Source organism: Triturus cristatus, chromosome 1_2 (genome assembly GCF_964204655.1).
Source record: "Triturus cristatus chromosome 1_2, aTriCri1.1, whole genome shotgun sequence".
NCBI lineage: Eukaryota > Metazoa > Chordata > Amphibia > Caudata > Salamandridae > Triturus > Triturus cristatus.
The window spans coordinates 947,836,858-947,858,150 of record NC_140580.1 but is presented as its reverse complement, the minus strand read 5'-3'; the positions used below and the strand labels follow the sequence as shown (position 1 = coordinate 947,858,150).

The 21,293-nt window shown below is 42.2% G+C and overlaps 1 protein-coding gene across 1 annotated transcript in view; it reads left to right on the top strand.

Moving 5' to 3' along the window:
- CDK5RAP2 (CDK5 regulatory subunit associated protein 2) overlaps positions 1–21,293 on the top strand; it is a 723,544-nt gene that overhangs the window by 626,784 nt on the left and 75,467 nt on the right. Inside the window, exon 36 of the mRNA XM_085609970.1 lies at positions 5,516–5,654. Within this exon, the coding sequence (XP_085466096.1) occupies positions 5,516–5,654 (139 nt within the window). The remainder of the gene's footprint in view (positions 1–5,515; positions 5,655–21,293) is intronic.

The window sequence follows — 21,293 nt, the reverse complement described above, 5'->3', positions numbered from 1 at the left end:
TGATATCTAGGGATAATTCTAAGGTAAGAAATCTGCAGCTAGGTTGGGTCTCTACCAGAAAAGGGGTCACTGAAGGTAAGTAACTTGGTTATTTAGCTGATGATTCCTCACTTACCACCCACCTCCTAGTTCTGTGGAGTGGATTTTATGTTGGTTATAAGGTTCCAAGTTAGACTTCACACAGTGACAGCTTCTAGACTTGTTGGTAAACTGTGTCTGGGAGCATAGAAATTATCTGTTGATAAGCTGGCATGAGCGCCTGGGGTGTTGCCTAGATGCGCATCGAGAGGTGGGTAGAGTCAATGGCATCATTTACTGATGCACAAGAGCTATTGCAGATAGTTTTCTAGATAGAGTCTAGCGCCTGGGGAATTCAAAAGGCGGGGACTCTGCTGCTAGAGTATCCATCAGAACTACTACTGGGAGTAAGCATTAGATATTTTCCAGATTCAGGTTCTATTTAAATACTTCCCTGTTTCAAGCTGGGAATTCTCCAGTAAAAGATGGGAATGACAAATTGGAAGAGAAAAGAAATTCCACGCTTCCCCATCATTTCCATTTAAATAAAGCCAAAAGAATAATCAAAACAGAATTCTTTCTTAAAATTCCAGACGGACCCATCATGGTCCAGTTTCTCTGCACCAAAACTATGCAAGTCCCAAGTTGCCCCAGTTTCTTTTCCATAAACATCCATGGTGGACAAATAATTACTTTGATCCTTCCTAATGCCACCACAGAAAAAATCTAAGAGACATAAAACTACATTCCATAAAGTTTTATCTAACTGAAAGCCTTATCGCCATAAATCTATTCAAAAGTGACCGTATTAAAATCTGTTCTGACCAGGACATTGTTAAATGAACCAGACGTGTTGTTTATCAGGTTTCAAAGCCTGACTACTCATAAGCAACCACCTCCTGTGTGCCTTTAGTTGTGAGACATTAGGATCTTGATCCCAAGCATCATGTTAAGGACCTTTATCTCTCAGAGAGAGAGCAAACACCATACAGGATCTCACAAAAACTCAGTATCTACAGAGTTTAACCCAAACCAGCTAAGAATTGCGCTAATAAATGCACACTGTAGTGAACATCTTCCTAGAGATCAAGGACTTTATAGGAGGGTCACAGTGCCTCATCCTAGGATTAACAGAAAGTTCTCCCACTGGTTTAACAATCCTACTTGAGGAAAGAGTTAGAATTAGATGGAGTGGATTAGTGGTACTGTTGTCTGTAAAATGCAACGGACTGTTAATCATCGATTCATCCTTCTCATTTGAGCGCCGCACCCTCCTATTCCTAACAAATCCAAGCTCTTCCTTCCTTATGTCTGACATATCTTAACTCAAGATGCAACTCAATATTCTCAAAGGAACTTTCATTTTGCAGTTCAAACCGTTTCATTGTTATAAAAATTATCATGATTCGTGATATCAATCTCTTGGCAGAGAAAATCGATTACAAACCTACCAAAGATTTGCTAGCTAATCTGTAGGCTCCCAGTGTCACATAAACCTGTAATGTACCCACCCATAAAGTGGGGCATACTCTTCTTCACTTAATGGAATAACCAGTTCCAACTTGACAATTCAACTGCAATCCTTGTCTGACCTTGTTTAATCTTTTCCTGCCAAACGTACTACCACATAAAGAAAACCAACTCCGTCTTTCCCAACCTTCAAGATATTCAGTAGACTTAAATAGAATTATTTTGCGAACCCTCTACTGAAGTACGAAACCCTCGATCACCCAACCATAATCCACAAACCCTGCTGGAAATCATCCCCCCCCCCCCAACATTACACTTGTGTTAGACGAGATTGCGCCAGAGCGAGTAAAACTGATAGCTACACAAGTCCAATAATAAATGGTTTATCCAAACCAAAACTCAGACCACCTCGAAAGACTGGGCTGGAAACTGGAATGATGCTGTAGAAAATATAATGAAATCAAGGATATGGACATCCCGCTCTTGGACAGGGACTGGGCAACGGCATGTGTATTGGTTCAGAGGATTTGAGGAAACTCCAAATTTACACTCATTCACTTTATTTGCTTACACAATGCTCTTACTTAAGTGCTTGCACAGTGAGAAAGGTATACCTGACTAAATCATCAGACGGCCCAAGATGTGGAGCAGAAGGGTCAACCTTCTTGTATATGGCCTGGTCCTGCCCGAGAGTTCTGTAATATTGAGTCAGGGTGAGAGTGACGGCACGGAGGTAACGGGACTTGTCCTGCCACTTCATCCCAGACACTTTCTGTTTGGTCTAGTTGATCGACTGTGCCTGTCAAAAATGCAATTTAAATTCTTACAATTGGCCTTATTGCTGGCTAAAAGACATATTGACATTGGCTGATTGGGTAAAATACATCCCAGTGTTACACTGTGGGTGCGGGACATCCTGGAGTGGTCATTAGTGGAATAAACCCACATTAAAATGACTAAACAGGATGATAAAGTGGGAGATGGCCTGATGATTTGGAGAGCTAAGACAGCAATATAAGGTGACGGATTCTGAGGCCAGGTGAATGACTCGGACTTTCCCTGAAAGAGAGGTGGAGCTAGTGAACAGAATGTACTTACCTGGGATATGTCGAAATGCTGGCCTCCCCGCTGCACTGTGTAAGCTGCATATATATGGTTGATGACACAAGGGCATGACTGGATATTATGCAACCTTTCTGAGGGGTCATAGATAGAGGTGCGGGGGAATGGGCAAGAACAGGGAACTTATGAATATGTAATGTAATTTCCAAATTATAATGGAGTAACGGGCTCAATGAGGTTGTTGTATTGCAGAATACAAAAAAAATAAAAAAGACGTTTAAAAAAATAAACAAAAGGATAAGATGGCCTGCAGGACTCGTGTATTGGTACCGTAAAGCTGTACAGAAATCCCCCCAAAACTGCTATCTCTCATGTATCATGCTCTGCAAAACTCACTACAATTGAAATTCACCAAATTTAACAGCAGAAGTATTCCACAAAGTCTCGACAATTCACAGGTCAAATTGCCATTGAAGAGTAATCATCCACCATTTCGATGACCATCCTTGACGGAATTGTCCTCTTAAGTCAACAGATTCCTCAAAATAACCAGAAGTTGGAGTGTATGCAACCTGCTAGAGTCACAATTCCCGTGCCAATAAGTTGAATCTCTCATAATCCACCATGCTCAACAGTCTGGGTTCAAACTAAGCAGAGGCACTGAATTCATACAAAGGACGATCTTCTAGCTTCACTGGATGCTGGCCAATCTGAAGTCATCAACCTTGACCTGACAGCGGTCTGATAAAATCAGTAACCAAAATTATTTTACATAGACTGAAAGAATGAGCTGGCATTACTGGGTCAGCTTCGCTTTGGCTTGAATCCATTATAATTGAATGCAGCCACCACATTAAACTAGAAAACACACGCTCCGCCACTAAAAAAATCTCATGTGGTGTTCCTTGTGGATCTCCCCCCGCCCCACTGCTTTTCATCATCTATAGGGATGTGAACATGAGTGGGTGCATCTGCATACACTGTGATACCACCGCCGCACATAATCCTACTTAATCACAGCAAGCACACTTGTACTGTGTGCACGCCTCTTTGCTTGAAGAGCATTCCATACGTTGTACTCGCATGTGCAAGCACTCTCCGAATTCGAAAAGATTATATGCTAGGAGTGGCAAGCAGCAATATGTAAGAAGAAAAAAGTGCAGCAGAGCTGAGACCGGAGAGCTCTATTACCTCATCTGGGTATCTCAAAGTAAAGCAGAAAGACTAGAAAATCAAGGATAACAGAACAGTATAAATTCAAAAGTTGCCTCTACTATCCCAAAAGAGAAGCACCTAGCTAGGCATTTCAAAATTGTTATATCTGGGCCTCTGCTAAATAAATCACCCCAGGCCGACAATTCACTATAGTAAGAACTTTCACAATTATGTGACTGTTTAGCATTATGTGTTAATAAAATATCTTATATATTATTAATGTAACCCCCTAGCATTACTAAGCAAACAAATGCAGCAATTTTTCCCACACAATTGGTTTTATTACTTTAGAAACTGTTATGCTGATCCACCAGACTATGGACCTGCTGGCCGATCTAACAATGTCTACACCGCCTTCACTTAAGCCATTTACATTTTAGTTTATTTTCTCTTTGTTGGTGGGTTGGTGTGTGTTTTAGTAAGAGTTAAAATTACTTAGAACATTTCTTTGTGCTTAATCGTTGTTTGGTGTACCACTTAAAACTTGTAGCCCTGGTTAAGTTCGGAAGAGTTAGTGATGGATTCTACAAATGAGGTAGTAGAGTACCTGTGAACTTGTTGCTAAAGGATCCCAGATTCGTGTGTGTGTGTTTCCCCCCCCCCCCCCCCCCCCCGCCCCCCCCGAAACACATGCCCACTCTGGGGACTTCATGGAGAACTAGGTCTGTAGCCGAGTGGGTCAGCTTATGATTGTGTAACGAAGTGTGAAGTTGTGCTGTGTAGGTGTGTTCTCTGATTACACATTCCTCACACTTGAGAAAGGCAGAACTATTGACCTGCTCTTTTGTGGTGGCAGCTGGTGAGGATAACTGATCATAAACCGAATATCTTAACTTCAATCATTCTGCTTCCTTCCACATTCCGACCCTCGACAAGATCATTTTCTGTGTTACTTTGCTCTCAGGTTGAAGCCAACCTGAACTACTGATCACGGAGTTCATCAAAAACAGTCACAACATATTCTACCACACTTGTATAAATCAGATCAGTGTTTGCACTTGCTGCAATGTAAATTTGCTTTAAGTGCAAGTGTATATTTAATTCATAGTATTTTACTGATGCTTTGTATTGTTACACCTTATCTAGGTGTGTTGTCGCACTGCATTTCGCTTCTTCAGAGTTCATGAGTCTACAGGCAGGTAGGCGGGTGCCACTTGTGAAAATCTGCATAAAGTGTAAAGTTTCTAGTGTGCATTATGAGCAGGGAGTGCACCAGTAAGATTTTCCTCTTTATTAATTTGAGCACAATACCCAAAGGATTCTGCAATGTCATGACTGGTTCTTATTTGCATCACTTTTCTTAATATATGCACTTGCTGCATTTCATGTAATTCCCAATTAGCAAGAGCAGAGTAACATCCCAAGTGGTCTTTCTTCTTGTGCATAATGAAATCCAGGGCAGTGCCCACACTTTTCGCCATCAGCAGGCCTGGAAACTTAAAACCATATTACACAGTGTGTCACCACCTGATTGCAGTTAACTTGAAATAATGGGCTGTTAGGCACATACTGTTAGTGTGTTTCATCACTTGGAGGTATTGCACAGTCATCACTATATTAGGCATTAACTCCAAATACAGGAGGTGTCTTACATGAGTGTAACTGAATTCATTGTGCTTGAAGAGAACACTGATGATGTTTCCTAATTTCTAATGCTGATGTTCCAGATGTTACACATTACTCACTCGAGATCTTGTTAGTTTCCATAAGTAATTGAACATATTGCTTTTCTGTTGTTTTCTTCTTCAAGGAAGACGAAATGAAAATGGAAATAAACAGACTCCGAAAGACATTGTCTGAACACGAGAAGAAGTTGCATTCTACAATGAAACGACTACACTCCACCAACCAGATAAAAGAAGACATGGAGAAAATCATTATTGATCAGTGTTAGTAAACAAAATGTTTATACTCTGTTGATATTTTGGTGATTTGCTACTATACAGTTTCATTGCAGCCCTTTGTTCGATGATGTATGTAATCAAGATGTTTGGGGTTGGCAATGGCAAAAGCAGTAAGTATGCAATGAGGACCTCTGTTTTAGGGCTAACCCTCATTCTTCCACAGCTGGGGAGATTATCTAAAGCAAGGGAGTGACATAGTCAAGGAAGTTAGCTTTTTATGTAGTGAACCACAATGAGGAACACTATGTAGAAAGTCCAGGTGACCCTTATTGGCTTACAGGGCTTAAATTAATAATTCCAGTAGTGGTAGTGTGGGCGGGTGTTACGGCTGATCACAGGGTAGTGTTAAGCATTTTTTTTTAACACACACAGTCAATAAATGAGACACACACTCAAGAAGAAACTCGAGACCAATTTAGAAAAATTATGTATCTTTTCATATTTTTAGACACCGATATTATCAGAATCAGGTAAGTACTTTAGAAATTTTCCACAAAAAACAGTAGAAAATGACAGCTGTCAGATTTGAGGCATGAGCCTCGAACGCAGTAATGTTATCCTATGGGAGAAATATACACTGCATAGGTACATTTACAGATGACTTACAGAACTGTTCTTCTGGACTTAAGTAGGGTCCAAGAAAGCACCAAGAGTACAAGTTTACCTGCCCTAGGGTGACCGGATGCAGAGATGCTCTCAGCAGTGGTAGCCTTTAACGGTACACGCTAAAGTCAATGGGGGAAAGTACCTGTAAGTAAAGGCTGCAAGGGGTGACTGGGGGACCTGTCCAGCAGAACCCAAGGGGCAGCAGCTCAGTTCTTGAGGGTCTCAGGACTACAGAGAGAGCGTTGGTTTACGTGAGCCCGGGCTGGGGAGCTTGAGTGTAGAGGTGTTTTGTCTGACGGGTCAGTGAGTTAAAGGCTCTCACGGTTCCCTAAGTTCCTGCAGAAGAGGGAAAAGAAACACAGTAGGGCTACTCTCGATGTGGAGCTGGTCTCTCTCGAGGTCCCTTGACGTGCAAGTATGTTTTGGTGGTGGTGGAGTTCCGACAACACACCAAGCCTTGGTGATTATAACTGGCTCCAATACCTTGGGTATTAGTGCAGTGCCGTTCCTGGGGTCCTGGCATCTCCAAACTTGGCAAGGGGATGGATCTGGCCTCCTGGAGCACAGAAACCTCTTGCTGGGGTGCTGCTCCCTTGGTAGGTCCAGGGGGTCGACGGAACGGTGAACCCAGCAGCTGCAGTCGGTGCCTGCTGTTGCAGGGGAGTGGCTCCACCACTCCAAGGGCGCTGTTGCTGAGTCAAGGAAGTGGAGGGAAGACCTCCTAGGGTTTGGGGAGGCTGTTCCACCTCTGGACGAGTCGATGTTGGTGATTGTCAGGAGAGCAGCAATCACGCAGGGGTTGGCTCCAAAGTTCATTGTCCTTCTTTCAGGCAGACAAATCTGAGTTTCTCGTACCCTTCACTCCCCTAAATTTAGGAGAGTGAAGGGTAGTAGCCAATGAGCTATTTGACCCTGGGGTCACTACCCCCCTATAAGACCTCTTCCTGTGGGGAGTGGGCATAACCCTGCTCCAGAGTTCTTAATTCCACCAAAAATAGGATGGTGCAACCCTTCTTTCATGGACCACAAAAGGTAGCCCACCTTAGGGGTGTGATTAGTCTGGAGGTCCAATACGCCTACTTGTTTAGCTAATTTCCCACCTTTCCTGGTGCCAAATGGGCCTCAGGGCAGGGAGTGGCATCTCCCAGGTCTGGAGGAGGCCAGTGCCACATATCAAAGGTGGCAAGGGCTTTGAAGCCCCTGGCATTCATGTGCTAAATCACTAGTCTTCCTGCTGGAGGAGGTATGAATACCTTCCTCCGGAGCCGGCATTGTTTCTTACCTCAGAGAGCACAAGCTCCCACATGAAGGGGGTCAGAAACTTGTCTGTGGTGGCAGGCTGGATGATACCAGTCAGCCAGCACAGTAGATACTAGTAAGTGTTTCATGGGGCACATCTAAGGTGTCCTCTGGATGCATGTCATAATAAATCAAGGGATAGTCATAGTGGTGCGGAGTCTTAACTCTTATTGTACTGGGCTTGTCAAAACTAATTGTTTACCCTTGTTTTATCTCTTAGCCTTCATAGGGAGGAGTGATTCTCTCTTTTCTAGGGTTACACCTGATGTGGTGTTCCTGCTTGCTGCGGGTGCTTTTCTTCTGTCAGTGACAGATTTAGTTTCCAGCCCTCTGGAACATATCTTACTTTGCAGCCTCGTGGGGGCCTGTTACTACAGCTTCCTTTTGCTGCTTAATTTTTCTACAAGAGTACTTACTCTATGTCTGGTATGCTGTTACATTGTGCAGATGCACTGTAGTCTTGTTCCCTGTTTTTCGGGGACCTTATTTTGTATGTTTTGTGAGCTACCTATACGCTTAGTATCCCTTATAGGGACTTTGACTTCATTTTTTCTCTTCTCCTTGTATCCATATGGGCTGTAATTGTGCTCTTGGGCTGGGTACCGTTTTCTTGTGTTAATTTATCGTGCCACTGCTGCTATTAATCTTCAGCAGTTTAGTGTTCTTTCTATTTGTTTTGACCCTTTATGTGTTCTTACCTACCTAATTGGGTCACAGCCGCTACTGTTGCTTCCTGCGTGGGAGGGAGGGGGTTATACATAGCTGTCATCGCACCCCTGGAGTGGCTGTTGTACCTGATGTTCTGTTCAGTTCCCTTCCCCTGGAACCCAGTCTCTTTGGTTATTGGTATCCTTCTTTCTCATGAGGCTGGGTTTCCCTTCCTTTCCTGTATCTTCCTTCCTTCTTGTAGGTGGAGATGCTATTCTCTTCCTCACAGCTCTGTATGTCACTCCTGCCTTTGGTGATGTAATTTTTCCATGTGGCAGACTACTTTCTCCTTTTTCTCTCCTCCCTTGGGAGAAGTTCCATTAACCCCCCAACCCCTTTTTTTGTGGGGATATTTCATTGTTTTTCTTTGGGCATATTCTATCGTCTGCTTATGCACTGTCCTCCAATGTTGTCCCCTAACCCCACCCCCCCTCCTTCCTGGGCTTTGTTCCCCTTATACTCTGTACTCTCACTTTTCATCTAGGGATTTGGTTTGGTTAATTACCTGTTTCTGAAGTTTCCATGCAGCATTGTTGAGGTTTCTCACCTATTTCCCAAGCCTCCATGGGTTGGACAATGTGTGATTGTCCACATCAACTAAGTGTTGCTCTTAGTCTCCACCAGCCCTTTTGTTTCACCCTGGTGGTCTTCTTCCTCATGGTGGACTCCCATCTGCTGTTTATTCTTCATTCCACCTCTTGCCGCCTGCGGCACTCTTCCTTTGTCGGTGGCATTGGTTCTTGTACGGTTGCCCTTGCTTTCCTGCAGTGGCCAATACCCTCCACTTCCTACTCTTAGGTGGCATTGTATTGCTGTTTTCCAGCCTTGTCGTTCTTACTCAACCTTGATTACTGTTGTAACTTCTTTACAACGGTAGGATATATTATCTCTGTCCATCCTTGCTTACCTTTGTTCTTGGAATACCCTTCATTCCTCCACTTTTCATACTCCTGCTCAGTGGCGGAGGACATGGGTTACCTTCGGTGGAGTGAATATACTTTCGCTTACCCTGTATGCCTGGTGTATCTACTGGAATTCTATGTTTATATATATATATATATATAATATTCACTCCGTTCTGCTCCTCCAACAGACGTACTCGGACACTCCACGTATGCTTGTGAAACATTTAATTGCAGGAAACAATGCGTTTCAGCTTGCGCCTTGTGTCACGTTTCAAGGTTACAGCAAAACAGTGACTAGTTTTAACCAGTGTCTAACATAGACATAGGACTACCACCACATCAGTGAGGCATCTACTTGCAAATTGGCATGCCATCTTTAAAGTTCTCAATCCAATGATAATATATACAAATTTCATTGCAATTTTCATGAAATCATATGAGTACAGAAATAAATTGTATCTCAAGTTCATATTACATGAAATAATATGTGATAATAATATTTACAATATTTAAATAAATATTGCCCATTTGTCCAATCTTCATGTTTACATAATGTTCGTCGCTAGTGCGATAATCCTTGGAGCAAGATTCGAGCTTAATAGCAGTCAAACTGACAAATGTATCTTTGCAAATAGAGACAAATTAGCTCAATAAAAATAAAATATCATAACTGCCATAACAATACGTAATAACACATGATTCTGACAATGACGCCCTTGTGGGCATAATCACCTCTCCTTTTCTATATTGGTGTAAATAATCGCTGTATTGCGTCTCACCCCAATGGGCAAACAGTCACAAATCATGCTACTGCTCAAATCAATTGTCCCATATAAGTAAAACACTTGACTGGAAAACAAAACCAACCTATCCAGTTCATTGTAGCGCCAAGATCAACAAGATGCCATTTCATACCTAAAAAATCAAAAAAGATTAAAATAATTAAAATCACAGAAAGTTTGAACACCGCGTACTATTTTTACATATACACTTTTCAATCTATCAGGTGAACAGCCAATTCCTCACTTGAATTCAAGCCATTAGGGGTCATACAATCGAACTCAATGATATATTTAGACTCGAATTTGCGCAGGGATAATTCCCGATTCCCACCTCTAACACCCATAACAATTGCATCGATCACCACCATTCTCAGAAGATGTTCATTTTGAAAATGCTCATCATAAAAATGGCGAGCTACTGGGTACTGGCTGTTATTATTTCTGATAGCCCGGACATGCTCCAATACTCGCTTCTTTGCACGATGTATTGTGCTGCCCACATACCATTCATTGCACGGGCAGATCAATACATATACACAATACATGGAATTGCATGTCAAAGGCTTACGGATCGTAAATTCCCTGTTTGTTTTGGGAATAGTTAATGTACAACAATCCATGCTTTTACGACATGCTTTGCACTTTTTGCGACATCTAAACCCTGATTTAATCTGTTTTGTGTTCGTGCCTAATGTCACATGATTAAAACTCAAATCATCCCTCAAAGATCGACTTTTTCTGAAGGTAATTTGGGGGTTACTCGATACAAACGGTTTAAAATGTGCATCAGTAGAAAGTACATGCCAATGCTTGTTGAATATCTTTCTGATCTCATAAGCCTGTCCTGAAAAAGTGGTCACAAATCTTACAGTCTCCTCATTAGTTTCTTGTCTGCTAGGGTGTAGTAATGCATTTCTAGTAGCTCGTAACAGCTCCCCATAGGGGATTCTGTCAACGAGATTACGGGGATGTGAGCTTCTAGCACTGAGTATGCTATTCCCTGATGTCTTTTTTCGGAATTGACTTGTTGCCACTGTTTCTCCTTGAATTTCCACCAAAACATCCAAAAATTCAATGGATGTATTGCTTATCTGTTCAGTGAACACAAGATTGCATTTGTTCATATTCAATTTACTCACAAAGTTCTTAGCTGCTTCAGCATTACCATTCCACACCATAAAGATGTCAATGTACCGCAGCCACAGGACTACATTGTTCTCAAATTCTTCCATTTGCGTGGACACCTGCTCCTCCCACCAGCCCATGAAAAGATTGGCGTAACTGGGGGCGAAGCAGGTGCCCGTCGCAGTGCCCCGTGACTGCCTGTACACTGAATCATCGAACATGAAAAAATTGTTGGTTAGACAAAAATAAATCATGTCAACCAACATCTCCAAATGGTGTAGTAGGGAGATAGACCTAGTTTTCAGGAAGTGTTTTACAGCCTGTATTCCAAGGTCATGCTGGATACTGGTGTAGCGGCTACATACATCTAAAGTGACAAGAATATAAGTGGGTTCCCAATAGATGCCATCAATGATAGTTAAAAAATGGGTGATGTCTTTGAGGTATGCAGGGAGGGCTACCACAAACGGTCTCAAATAGTGGTCGATAAAACGTGAGGTATTTTCAAGCAGGGATCCCATTGAAGAAACTATGGGTCTCCCCGGAGGATTTACCGCATTTTTGTGGAGTTTGGGTAATAAAGAATGGGGGTCCTTCGATGTTCACATTTTAGATAGTTGTATTCTTCCCACTCAAGAAAAACCTTTCTCTTTCCACTCCATCAACAAGGTGCCAAACTTCTTATTGGACTCTCCAATCTCAGCAAAGGTGGAGATGTTATAGCATGTGGTGTCACTCAATTGTCTGACACCCTCGGTTAGATATTTCTCTCTGTCTAGCACAACCACATTCCCACCCTTGTCTGACTGGCGTATCACAATTTGGTTATCATTCTTTAGATTGCCCACTGCCTTCATCTGGTCAAAAGAAAGACTCTTTCTATTGCCTGGAATTTTCTTATGTCTCAACTTTTTAAGATCAGACAATACTCCTTTTTCAAAAACTTCTACTGCGTTACATACAATGTTGGGCAAAAATCTGGACTTAGGCTTGCAACTGCTGGTTGGATTTACCCCTAAATCAATTTCACAATTAACTAACAATTCTTCTCTCACTAAATCGTTCCCTTCCAAGGAAGATAAAGCATGGAGAGTTTCAATATCATCGATGTTAAGATTGCTGACTGCATCTGATTCCCTTGCAGTCACATTATTGTTAGGACGTGTTACAAACTATTTTTTCAATTTCAATTTTCGTGAAAAATAAAACAAATCAATTCTTGTCTGTGTGTAATTAAGGTTCATAGATGGGCAAAAGGACAGACCTAATGCGAGGACCTCCATTTCCTGAGCGGAAAGAGTTCTTTGAGAAAGATTAATCACTCTCATATTTTGATCTTGCTGCCCCTTGTTATCATTCCCACAGGCAATTTCTCTTTGTTTCTTCCTCCTGTTTTTAGCTTGTTTCTTCCTCTTCCGCCTCGTCTCCTTCCCCTCTGGCCCCCTTGTTGCTGGAAAAACTCTGTCCGATCTTGATTCATTACTTGGAATTGCAATAAAAAATTACTCTTCCTCTTCTGTGGATCTGAACTTAGTTCTTGACCGCCCGCGAATCAGCCTAACGTATCCCGTAACCGGAGTTAGGTGTAAAGTTAAAAATAAATATATATATATATATGGTTGTATCATCCCTATACACCAGCATTTACCACAGAGATGGTCTGAGAGCAATTGAATATTACCTGAACACGCGATCGATGAACTTTTGTGATCATAACAAAATGTTATTATCTATGATCAAATCATGTTTGGAAAATAATTTCTTTTTGTTCTCTAGTCAAGTGTTCCATCAGGTGAGGGGCGTGGCTATGGGGGCCTGTTTCTCGCCAAGCTATGCCTGCCTCCATATGGGCTACTGGGAGGAACAGGTCCTCTTACCTACATTTCCTGATGTCATGTCCAATAATGTGGTAAATTGGTTCAGGTATATTGATGACCTTTTAATCATTTGGGATGGTACCATGACTGATGCCGTACAATTTATTTCTGACATTAATGAAAATGATTTCAATCTACATTTCACAAGTCAGATTAGCAGTAGCACTATCTACTTTCTTGATGTGGAAATATACATCCAACAGAACACATTACAAACTAGGATGTATCGTAAACCCACAGCTGGTAATGCTCTGCTACATGCCTCGAGTCACCATCCTGCACACCTGATCAAAAGCATTCCATACGGCGAAATGCTCCGTATTAGAAGAATTTGTAGTATTGATCAGGATTGTTTCGAGGCTCAGAAAAATTGCAAAGAAAGATTTTTGAAAAGAGGGTACCTCCCCGATTTGCTTGATAAAGCAATCTGTAAAGCAAATAAGTCCAGCAGTCTTTTGGTCACACCGTATATAAAAGACACTAAGAACAATGAGTCTAATGATTTGCAGGCAACCCGCCTGATCCTCACCTACAATACTCAGCATCAGAGTATACGCAAAATTGTCCAAAAGAATTGGGCCCTAATTACCAATGATCCTGTGATAGGCCAACTCATGACTCACTCCCCTTGTATTACATACAGGAAGGCTAAATCTATGTGTAATTTCCTAGTCTCAAGTAGTCCTGAGGTTAGAGTTAACACCTCTTGGCTTGGCAGCAGTAAAGGGTTCCTCAAATGTTCAGTTTGTAAAGCTTGCAGGTATGGTGTGAACAAAACTGAGTATATGACACCTCTCAGCAACACACCTACCCGTATTCGCAACAAATTAAACTGCAAAACTGAATACGCGGTGTATGTGCTGGAGTGTCCTTGTGGCCTACGGTACGTGGGAAGTACTAAACTTCAGGTCCACAAGAGAATACTTCAGCACATACGTGCCATTTCCAATGGGGACATCGCATATCCTGTGGCGAGACATTTTGAGGCACTACACGAAAAAAAACCCGTAGGCCTCAAATATTTTATCATTGACTCAGTCCCACCTCAGAGAAGGGGTGGGGATCGTGAGTCAATTTTACGTAAACTTGAAACTAGGCACATTGTTCTTTTGGACTGTAAAACCCCAAATGGACTCAACGCTAGTGAGGATTTTTATACCTATCTACATTAGGCAATGTCATAGTCTTCCGTACTTACTGCATCTACCTCTCTTAAAAAATAAAAAATTTGTTTTACACACAATGATATTTTAATTCACAATTCCATTCACATTGGGTTTGCACTATTTTTTTTATCTCTTTTAAGTCTTTCTGCGTATATTTGCACATAGAACCTTTGATCCATTCCAGGGTTAAAATAAGAGAGGGCCCACTTGGGCTTAATTGTCCCCTTCTCCCCCTGTAAAGACTAGGTTTGGTCAGACACTAGGCACCTTGCAGACAATGGGTCTACTTTAACACTATATTATAACTTGGACAAATGACTTTTTTACTCTTAGCATTTATCTATTTATTTATTTATATATTTATATATTTATTACAATGTATTTATATATTTATATAATGTATTTAAATTATTTAAGTGTATTTATAAGTATTGTCTGATTTTGTGTTAATTAATGAATTAATTAATTTTTAAACCCATGCAATATTTGTCAGGTAGTAACGTTGCTGCACTTGATAATTTTAAGGTGTCCATCCATTCTATCTGATGTATTTTACATATAGTAATGGTATTCTTAACGTGTCTCTGTTTCAACATTGAATCAGATTTGTACACTCTTTCTATGTCTATTGCATCTCAGGAAAGACGTCATGCACTGTGCACTTTAAATTCAATTGTATTTCCTTTGCGTGTCATGTGATCAAGGCCCCACGTGGGCTGAAACGCGTCATGGTGGTGATGGTGTCGGGCAGTGAAAAATAAAATATTGAGCACCAGTCAACGGGTTCGCTTCGTCCTTTTTGCCGGTGTACCAGTGTGCCTGTTGGACGACTTCATCTCATATATATATATATATATATATCCATATCCATATCCATATCCAGAACAATGAGGTAGCCCCAATGAGAGCAGCCGACAGGTACGTGTGAATCTTGGCTTTTATTAGTGGCAGCTTGCAGGCAGACAACAGGGAAAGCAATGTCCATCAAGTCTTTAAATCGCACCATACGCGTTTCAAGAACAAGGTTCTCTTCGTCAGTGGCAATCTTGTCGCAATCACTCAGCAGTGTCTATGACTTCCATTTTATCAACGGACCATGCCCCAGTGGGCGGAGCCATTCCCATGGCCTTGTGGTCTTGGTAGTCTCTTGGTAAAACTCCTGTGAGCCTGTTGAGAGTGCGAAAAATAAAACAAAGTTGATCCCATGTGGGTTGGTGAAAACACTGCATCACTGTCCGCCACTCCTATGCACTGCTGACACGCCAACACCGCCTCCCGCTGTACACACGAAGCCGTCCTGGCAACGATGCGGGTATATATATATATATATATATAATATACTGTGCACATATGGTCGTGTGGCCTTCTATACTTTTACCTACACCCTTCTTGGTGACCTGGTTTAGTCTTCTTGGTTGTACTTGTCTGTTCCTTCTCTTCAGTGAGCATCTCCGTTACATTATTTCGGAGGATGCCTTCTATACCTTCAAGGTTCTCAATGTAAGACTTGTTTATTTTTACCATTCTTGTTTTTTTTCTAGCGACTCCCTTCAGCATTCACTGTTCTCTTTCTCTTTTCTCCAACCTTCTATCATTGGAGTTTTTTTTTTTCTAAATCTGTTTCTCAGGATAGTTTCCTCGACGATCGATGGGTGCTTCTTATTCACTGTATGTGTTGCTGCAGCTGAGCACGCTGTGTATGCTCCTGCCATTTGGTTTTGAGCTTGGAATCTATAAACTATTGTCCTTGGTCCCTTTGCGTTCCCTGGTCCTAGGTTGCATTCCCTTTGGGGCTGCCTCTTTACTGGTTGTATACCGTGTTCTTAAGATCTTAAAGCTTTCTACTCCCTACGTGTTTTCCAAAGTTCTTCTTGGAGATCAGTCTTCTCAGTGAGCATCTTGTTTCACCTATCATTTTCATATAACGTGGTCCCTTTCTATCTATTGAACTGGCTTCTCCTGCTTCAATATCTTTGGTTAGGTCAGTTTGCAGCTGCATAGGGGGGACCTCTTGGAATCGTCCCGCTTTTGTCCCCAAAAACGTGCTTGCGTTGCATTGCTTTCAATGGCAACGCGTGCACGTCTGGTGATTCCCTTGCGGGAGCGAGCTTTGGTGCCATGTGTTAGCAATTATCACTCCTGGCGCTGCTCGCTCCTGCAAGGGAAACGTTTTCACTTTTGCCGCCACTTGTTTTTTTTTTACTTTTAGCGCAAGGCGTGCGCGCGCTTGTTTTTTTCTTGTCAGAGCTGCTGAGGGGCAAGAGTGGTGAACTGACAAACCCCAGTTGCAGCTCCGTGTGCCAAATCCATTAATTGGTAAACTCAGTTTTTCTGCTAGTCTGTTCCTAGCAAGCTGACCACTAACTCCAAGTATTTAAAATGGAAAACGCCACAAATTTGATGTGACTGCGTCTGTTAATGTTGCTCTCTTGTATGAGCACATCTGACCACACTGTGAAAGGTGTCTTAATGGCAGCTGCTGGACCAGTCGGTCATGTAATGTTCCCGTTGGTGAGTTTGTGAATAATATTTAGACATAATAAATAGGGATATATTCTTTGTAGAAATGAAAATCCCAATGTAATGTTTTCAGAAAGATCTCGTTTAATAGTTCATCGTGTTACGGCTGAAATTATTTTCTCCAGACGTAGTGCATGCAGCATATATATCCTGTCTTTATTATGTGGTGGTGAACGACAGGGTGGGTGTCGCCCAAGAGATGAGTTCTGCCAAGTTAACAGGAATAGATAGGAGCTGGTAGACGAAGCCTACTCTCGCATGAAGCCCAAACGAGCCAAAACGTATGCTCTCACAGCCAGGTGTGGACTCGGGCAGAACATGGGCACCAGAAAATAGTGGCCCCAGTTGGCGAATTTAAAAGTGACCACGTTTGAAAATAGGGCTACTCTGAACTTTTTAATACATGCTTCCTTGGTTTGTTAGCGGGTCAAACTCATCACTTATTTGTGTTTGCTGTATGCAATGCTTGTACCAGTATTCACTATCAGCCTCATGCATCAAGCCAAAATCCAGTCGGTAAAATACTGATTCGCTAATAGCTCCCGGTATAGAGTTAAAAATACCCAATCCCAATGCATCAACCCAAAAGCAAAAATCGCTATTTAAGGAATCCTTAAATAGCGATTCCTTAAATAGCGATAGCATTTAAGGAATCCCAAATTGAGATTCCTTAATTTAAGGAATCTCAATTTGGGATTCCTTAAATGCAATGCATGAAAGTTAAAAAATTAGCGAATTCGCTAATAGGGGGAGCAAATTTCCATGAAGATGAACTGCATGGTAATTTGCTAAAAGTTTGAAAAATGCACTTTTGTGCATTTTTCAAAGTTTCATGTTGCACACACACATGCCCTTAGAGCATGTGTGTGTGCAACATATGTGCACATATCAATTTCAGGGGTGCAATAGGGTGTAATTTTGACACCCTTGCACCCTTGAAATTGCATGAGCAATTAGTGAGAACCTACTGGTACTCGCTATTTGCTCATGCAATCTCCAATTCATTCCTATGGGCCTGGAGGCCCATAGGAATGATTGGGATGGCATTCCTTAATTGCTACTCGCAATTTGCTAGTAGCAATTAAGGAAAGTTAAGGAATCGCTATTTGAATAGCGATTCCTACATGCATAGCCTTTTGCTATTCCTTATTAGCGATTCCTTATTTTTCGCTAATAAGGAATCGCAAATGGCATTGTTGATGCATGTGCCCCTATGTTCCTTCCCTAGCAAAAAGATAAAAACAAACATTGACTCGTCCCTGCACTTCTAGTGACAAGAGGTGTTTTTTGGACCGTCAATCTTGCTTCGATTAGATAATAGCATCCACGTTGTACTCATTTTATCATTCGGGTTCTCCTCACTTCATGGGCCCTGCTATTCCACGTCTGCTGTTCTCCGCGAAACTTCAAGCTGATGCACCATTTTACTCTGGATGAGAAATGAAAAATGTTAATAGGCTGGGCGCACGCAGTGCTTTGCAGCAGGCACGTTAATACTTTGACATGTTTTATGATGCCACAAACACTGATGCCACAGCCAGATTGCCCTACAGGCCAGTCCACACCTGCTCACAGCTAGCTCTTTAAATGCCTTAAAGTTCAGCATATCCAAGGGAGTAGGCCCTGTGAACAAACATGCCTAATCTTCGAGGTACTAGGCCCATTCTCTCCTCATTTGGGGCCCTTGTAAGATCTTGTATCTGTGCTTATGGCCTCTTTGCAGGAGAGATTATCTTTCTTAGATGAAAGTCTTCAACACTGTTCCATTTTGTCAACGCCTCACATGTCGGAGTTTGTGTTTGGACAGTTCCTCCGTGGCGAATTGTGACCTTTCCGCACATGTGTAAGGATGTCCCTAGTTTTACATTTGTTCGTAGTCCATTAACGATGGTTGTTGCTGTCTACATGAGGGTAGTGACTTGAGCCTTTGTACCAGAATGCATAGCTTTGGGGTGCAGGGGGGTAGTGGGATCGTGAGTCCTTAACCATCAATACTTACCTCACTCAGAGCCAGTGATGTCTACATGTGACAGCGACTGTATGTTTGTGCTGTGATATCAAATTAGTCTCTTCAGAATCGGAGAAATCTTCAACGACTCTTGAAGTAGGAGGTTTCCGAATTTGAGGGAAAGCTCTTTAGGGTGTGTCTTTCACTTACCTGCTATTTAAATTAATTTTTTTAATACTTCATTTCCAACATTTGACTGGTGCATCGTCCTCTTGTAAAAGCTGTCGGAAGAGAGATTTATATTGTGGGATGAAAACCATATCAACAGTTGGATACCCAGAAACATACCTTTTGTGTGTTTTGCCCTGACCTGGGCACCGTTCTGACTGTGTCACTGGAACCAATAAGAATAATAATGCCTCTTGGACGCACAAGTGCATAAAATGGTCTTCCCAAAGTGTTAGGCAGGTTACTTGCTTCTTGTAGATAGGCATCAGATTGTGAGTATTACATTTCCCAAAGCACTCCGCTTTGCACTTTCATTAAATTTTCCGTTGACTTCTTGGGCCACATATGAAGGAGTAAAGTTAGATAGTTTTTTTTATATATCTGCAAATAAAAATATGCTTAAAGTGTGGGTATTGTCCGGCAAATACATTTCCCTGGTCATTTTGTGCTTTTACAGGATAATTGTGTGACTGCCCTCCCTTTTGTATGTGAAGATCTCTTGTCCTTGGTGTAGCCTTTACTGCGCAATGCTCCTGCTCAGACTGCTGCACAGCAGAGGACAGCAATCACTTATCCCCAATGGTGTCTCTCCAGATGGCTTTAAGCACAATAGCAACTTCTTGCCAAGGCCATGGCTTCAGCAATTTCTCAGAACTGCCAGGAGGGATGCCAGTACCGAATAGGTGGTAGCCCTAAAGTTAGCAGCAGTGATGAAAAATAAAACCTTAGTTCAGTAACTGAACTAAAGTTTCATTTTTCATTTTTCGTATTTATTTTTAACTGAACTTCAGATAAAAAATACGAAAGATGAATGAAAATGCAACATGACTGCCTAATAATGGAGAAAATGATTGTGAGTGAGCGTAAAGATCTGTGAAGAGTAGCTTTGCAAACCAATTCACTGCATGGTTCTTCATGTCCTGAATGTTATGCAGCGTTATGGTGCAAATTACCACTTTAAGACCTAAAACTTTTCAATTTCAGTATCCAGGCTTTAAGTTCTCTTCCTGAACTTGGGGTAGCACCTTCTTCCCTGAAGGTCCAATGGTAGCAAATTCCAAAGTCCCACTACTTCATAGGAAACGGCAATTTTTTTATCCTAGTTACGTGGAGCAGGGAATCCTGAGAAGAACACTGAATGCATCAAGGGAGATGAGCAGTAAACATATTTTGGAAAAATTGAGGGTTATTATGCAATGCTGTAAAACACAGGAAAGGACTCTTGAACATGGCACACTTATGACTGGGCAACAAATGAAGCTGCTTTATGTGTGGAAATAGAAGTAAAGCGGTAGAGTTTGAAAATAAATCTTAACGCTGCATTTTGAGTCAATTGGAAGGGATGAGTGGTAGCGGCAGGCATCTCACGATATATAGGACATTCATATAGTCCAAAAACTGGGGTGGCATGGTGAGCAAAGGATGTAACCCAGATCTCTTGACTGGGGGTGAATGTTTTGATTTGTTCTGCATTCCGTCCATCGATTGTGTGTCTTTTGCTTTCTCGCCCTAAGTGCGCCAGGTATGCTCAGCCGTGAGTCCTGGGCTCACTGTGCCACTGGAATCAAGCTATCCTGGCTGAAGAGGGGTGAAACCCCGAAACCGGTCCTAGTATGCTTGTTTCTGGTCCAGGGAGGACCTGGCTTGGCAGTTCGGGCTGGACTGTTCCCATGAGGCACAGGGTCAAGACTGATTTGCATAAAGCCAGGTCTAAACTGGGGTGGCATGGTGAGCTAAAGAATGATGGATTTAACCCACATCTCTTGACTGGGGGTGAATGTTTTGATTTGTTCTGCATTCTGTCCATCGATTGTGTGTGTTTTGCTTTCTCGCCCAAGTGCGCCAGGTATGCTCAGACGTGAGTCCTGGGCTCACTGTGCCACTGGAATCAAGCTATCCTGGCTGAAGAGGGATGAAACCCCGAAACCGGTCCTAGGATGCGTGTTTTCGGCCAGGGAGGACCTGGCTTGGCAGTTCGGGCTGGACTGTTCCCATGAGGCACAGGGTCAAGACTGATTTGCATATAGCCAGGTCTAAACTGGGGTGGCATGGTGAGCAAAAGAATGATGGATTTAACCCACATCTCTTGACTGGGGGTGAATGTTTTGATTTGTTCTGCATTCTGTCCATCGATTGTGTGTGTTTTGCTTTCTCGCCCAAGTGCGCCAGGTATGCTCAGACGTGAGTCCTGGGCTCACTGTGCCACTGGAATCAAGCTATCCTGGCTGAAGAGGGGTGAAACCCCGAAACCGGTCCTAGTATGCTTGTTTCTGGTCCAGGGAGGACCTGGCTTGGCAGTTCGGGCTGGACTGTTCCCATGAGGCACAGGGTCAAGACTGATTTGCATAAAGCCAGGTCTAAACTGGGGTGGCATGGTGAGCAAAAGAATGATGGATTTAACCCACATCTCTTGACTGGGGGTGAATGTTTTGATTTGTTCTGCATTCTGTCCATCGATTG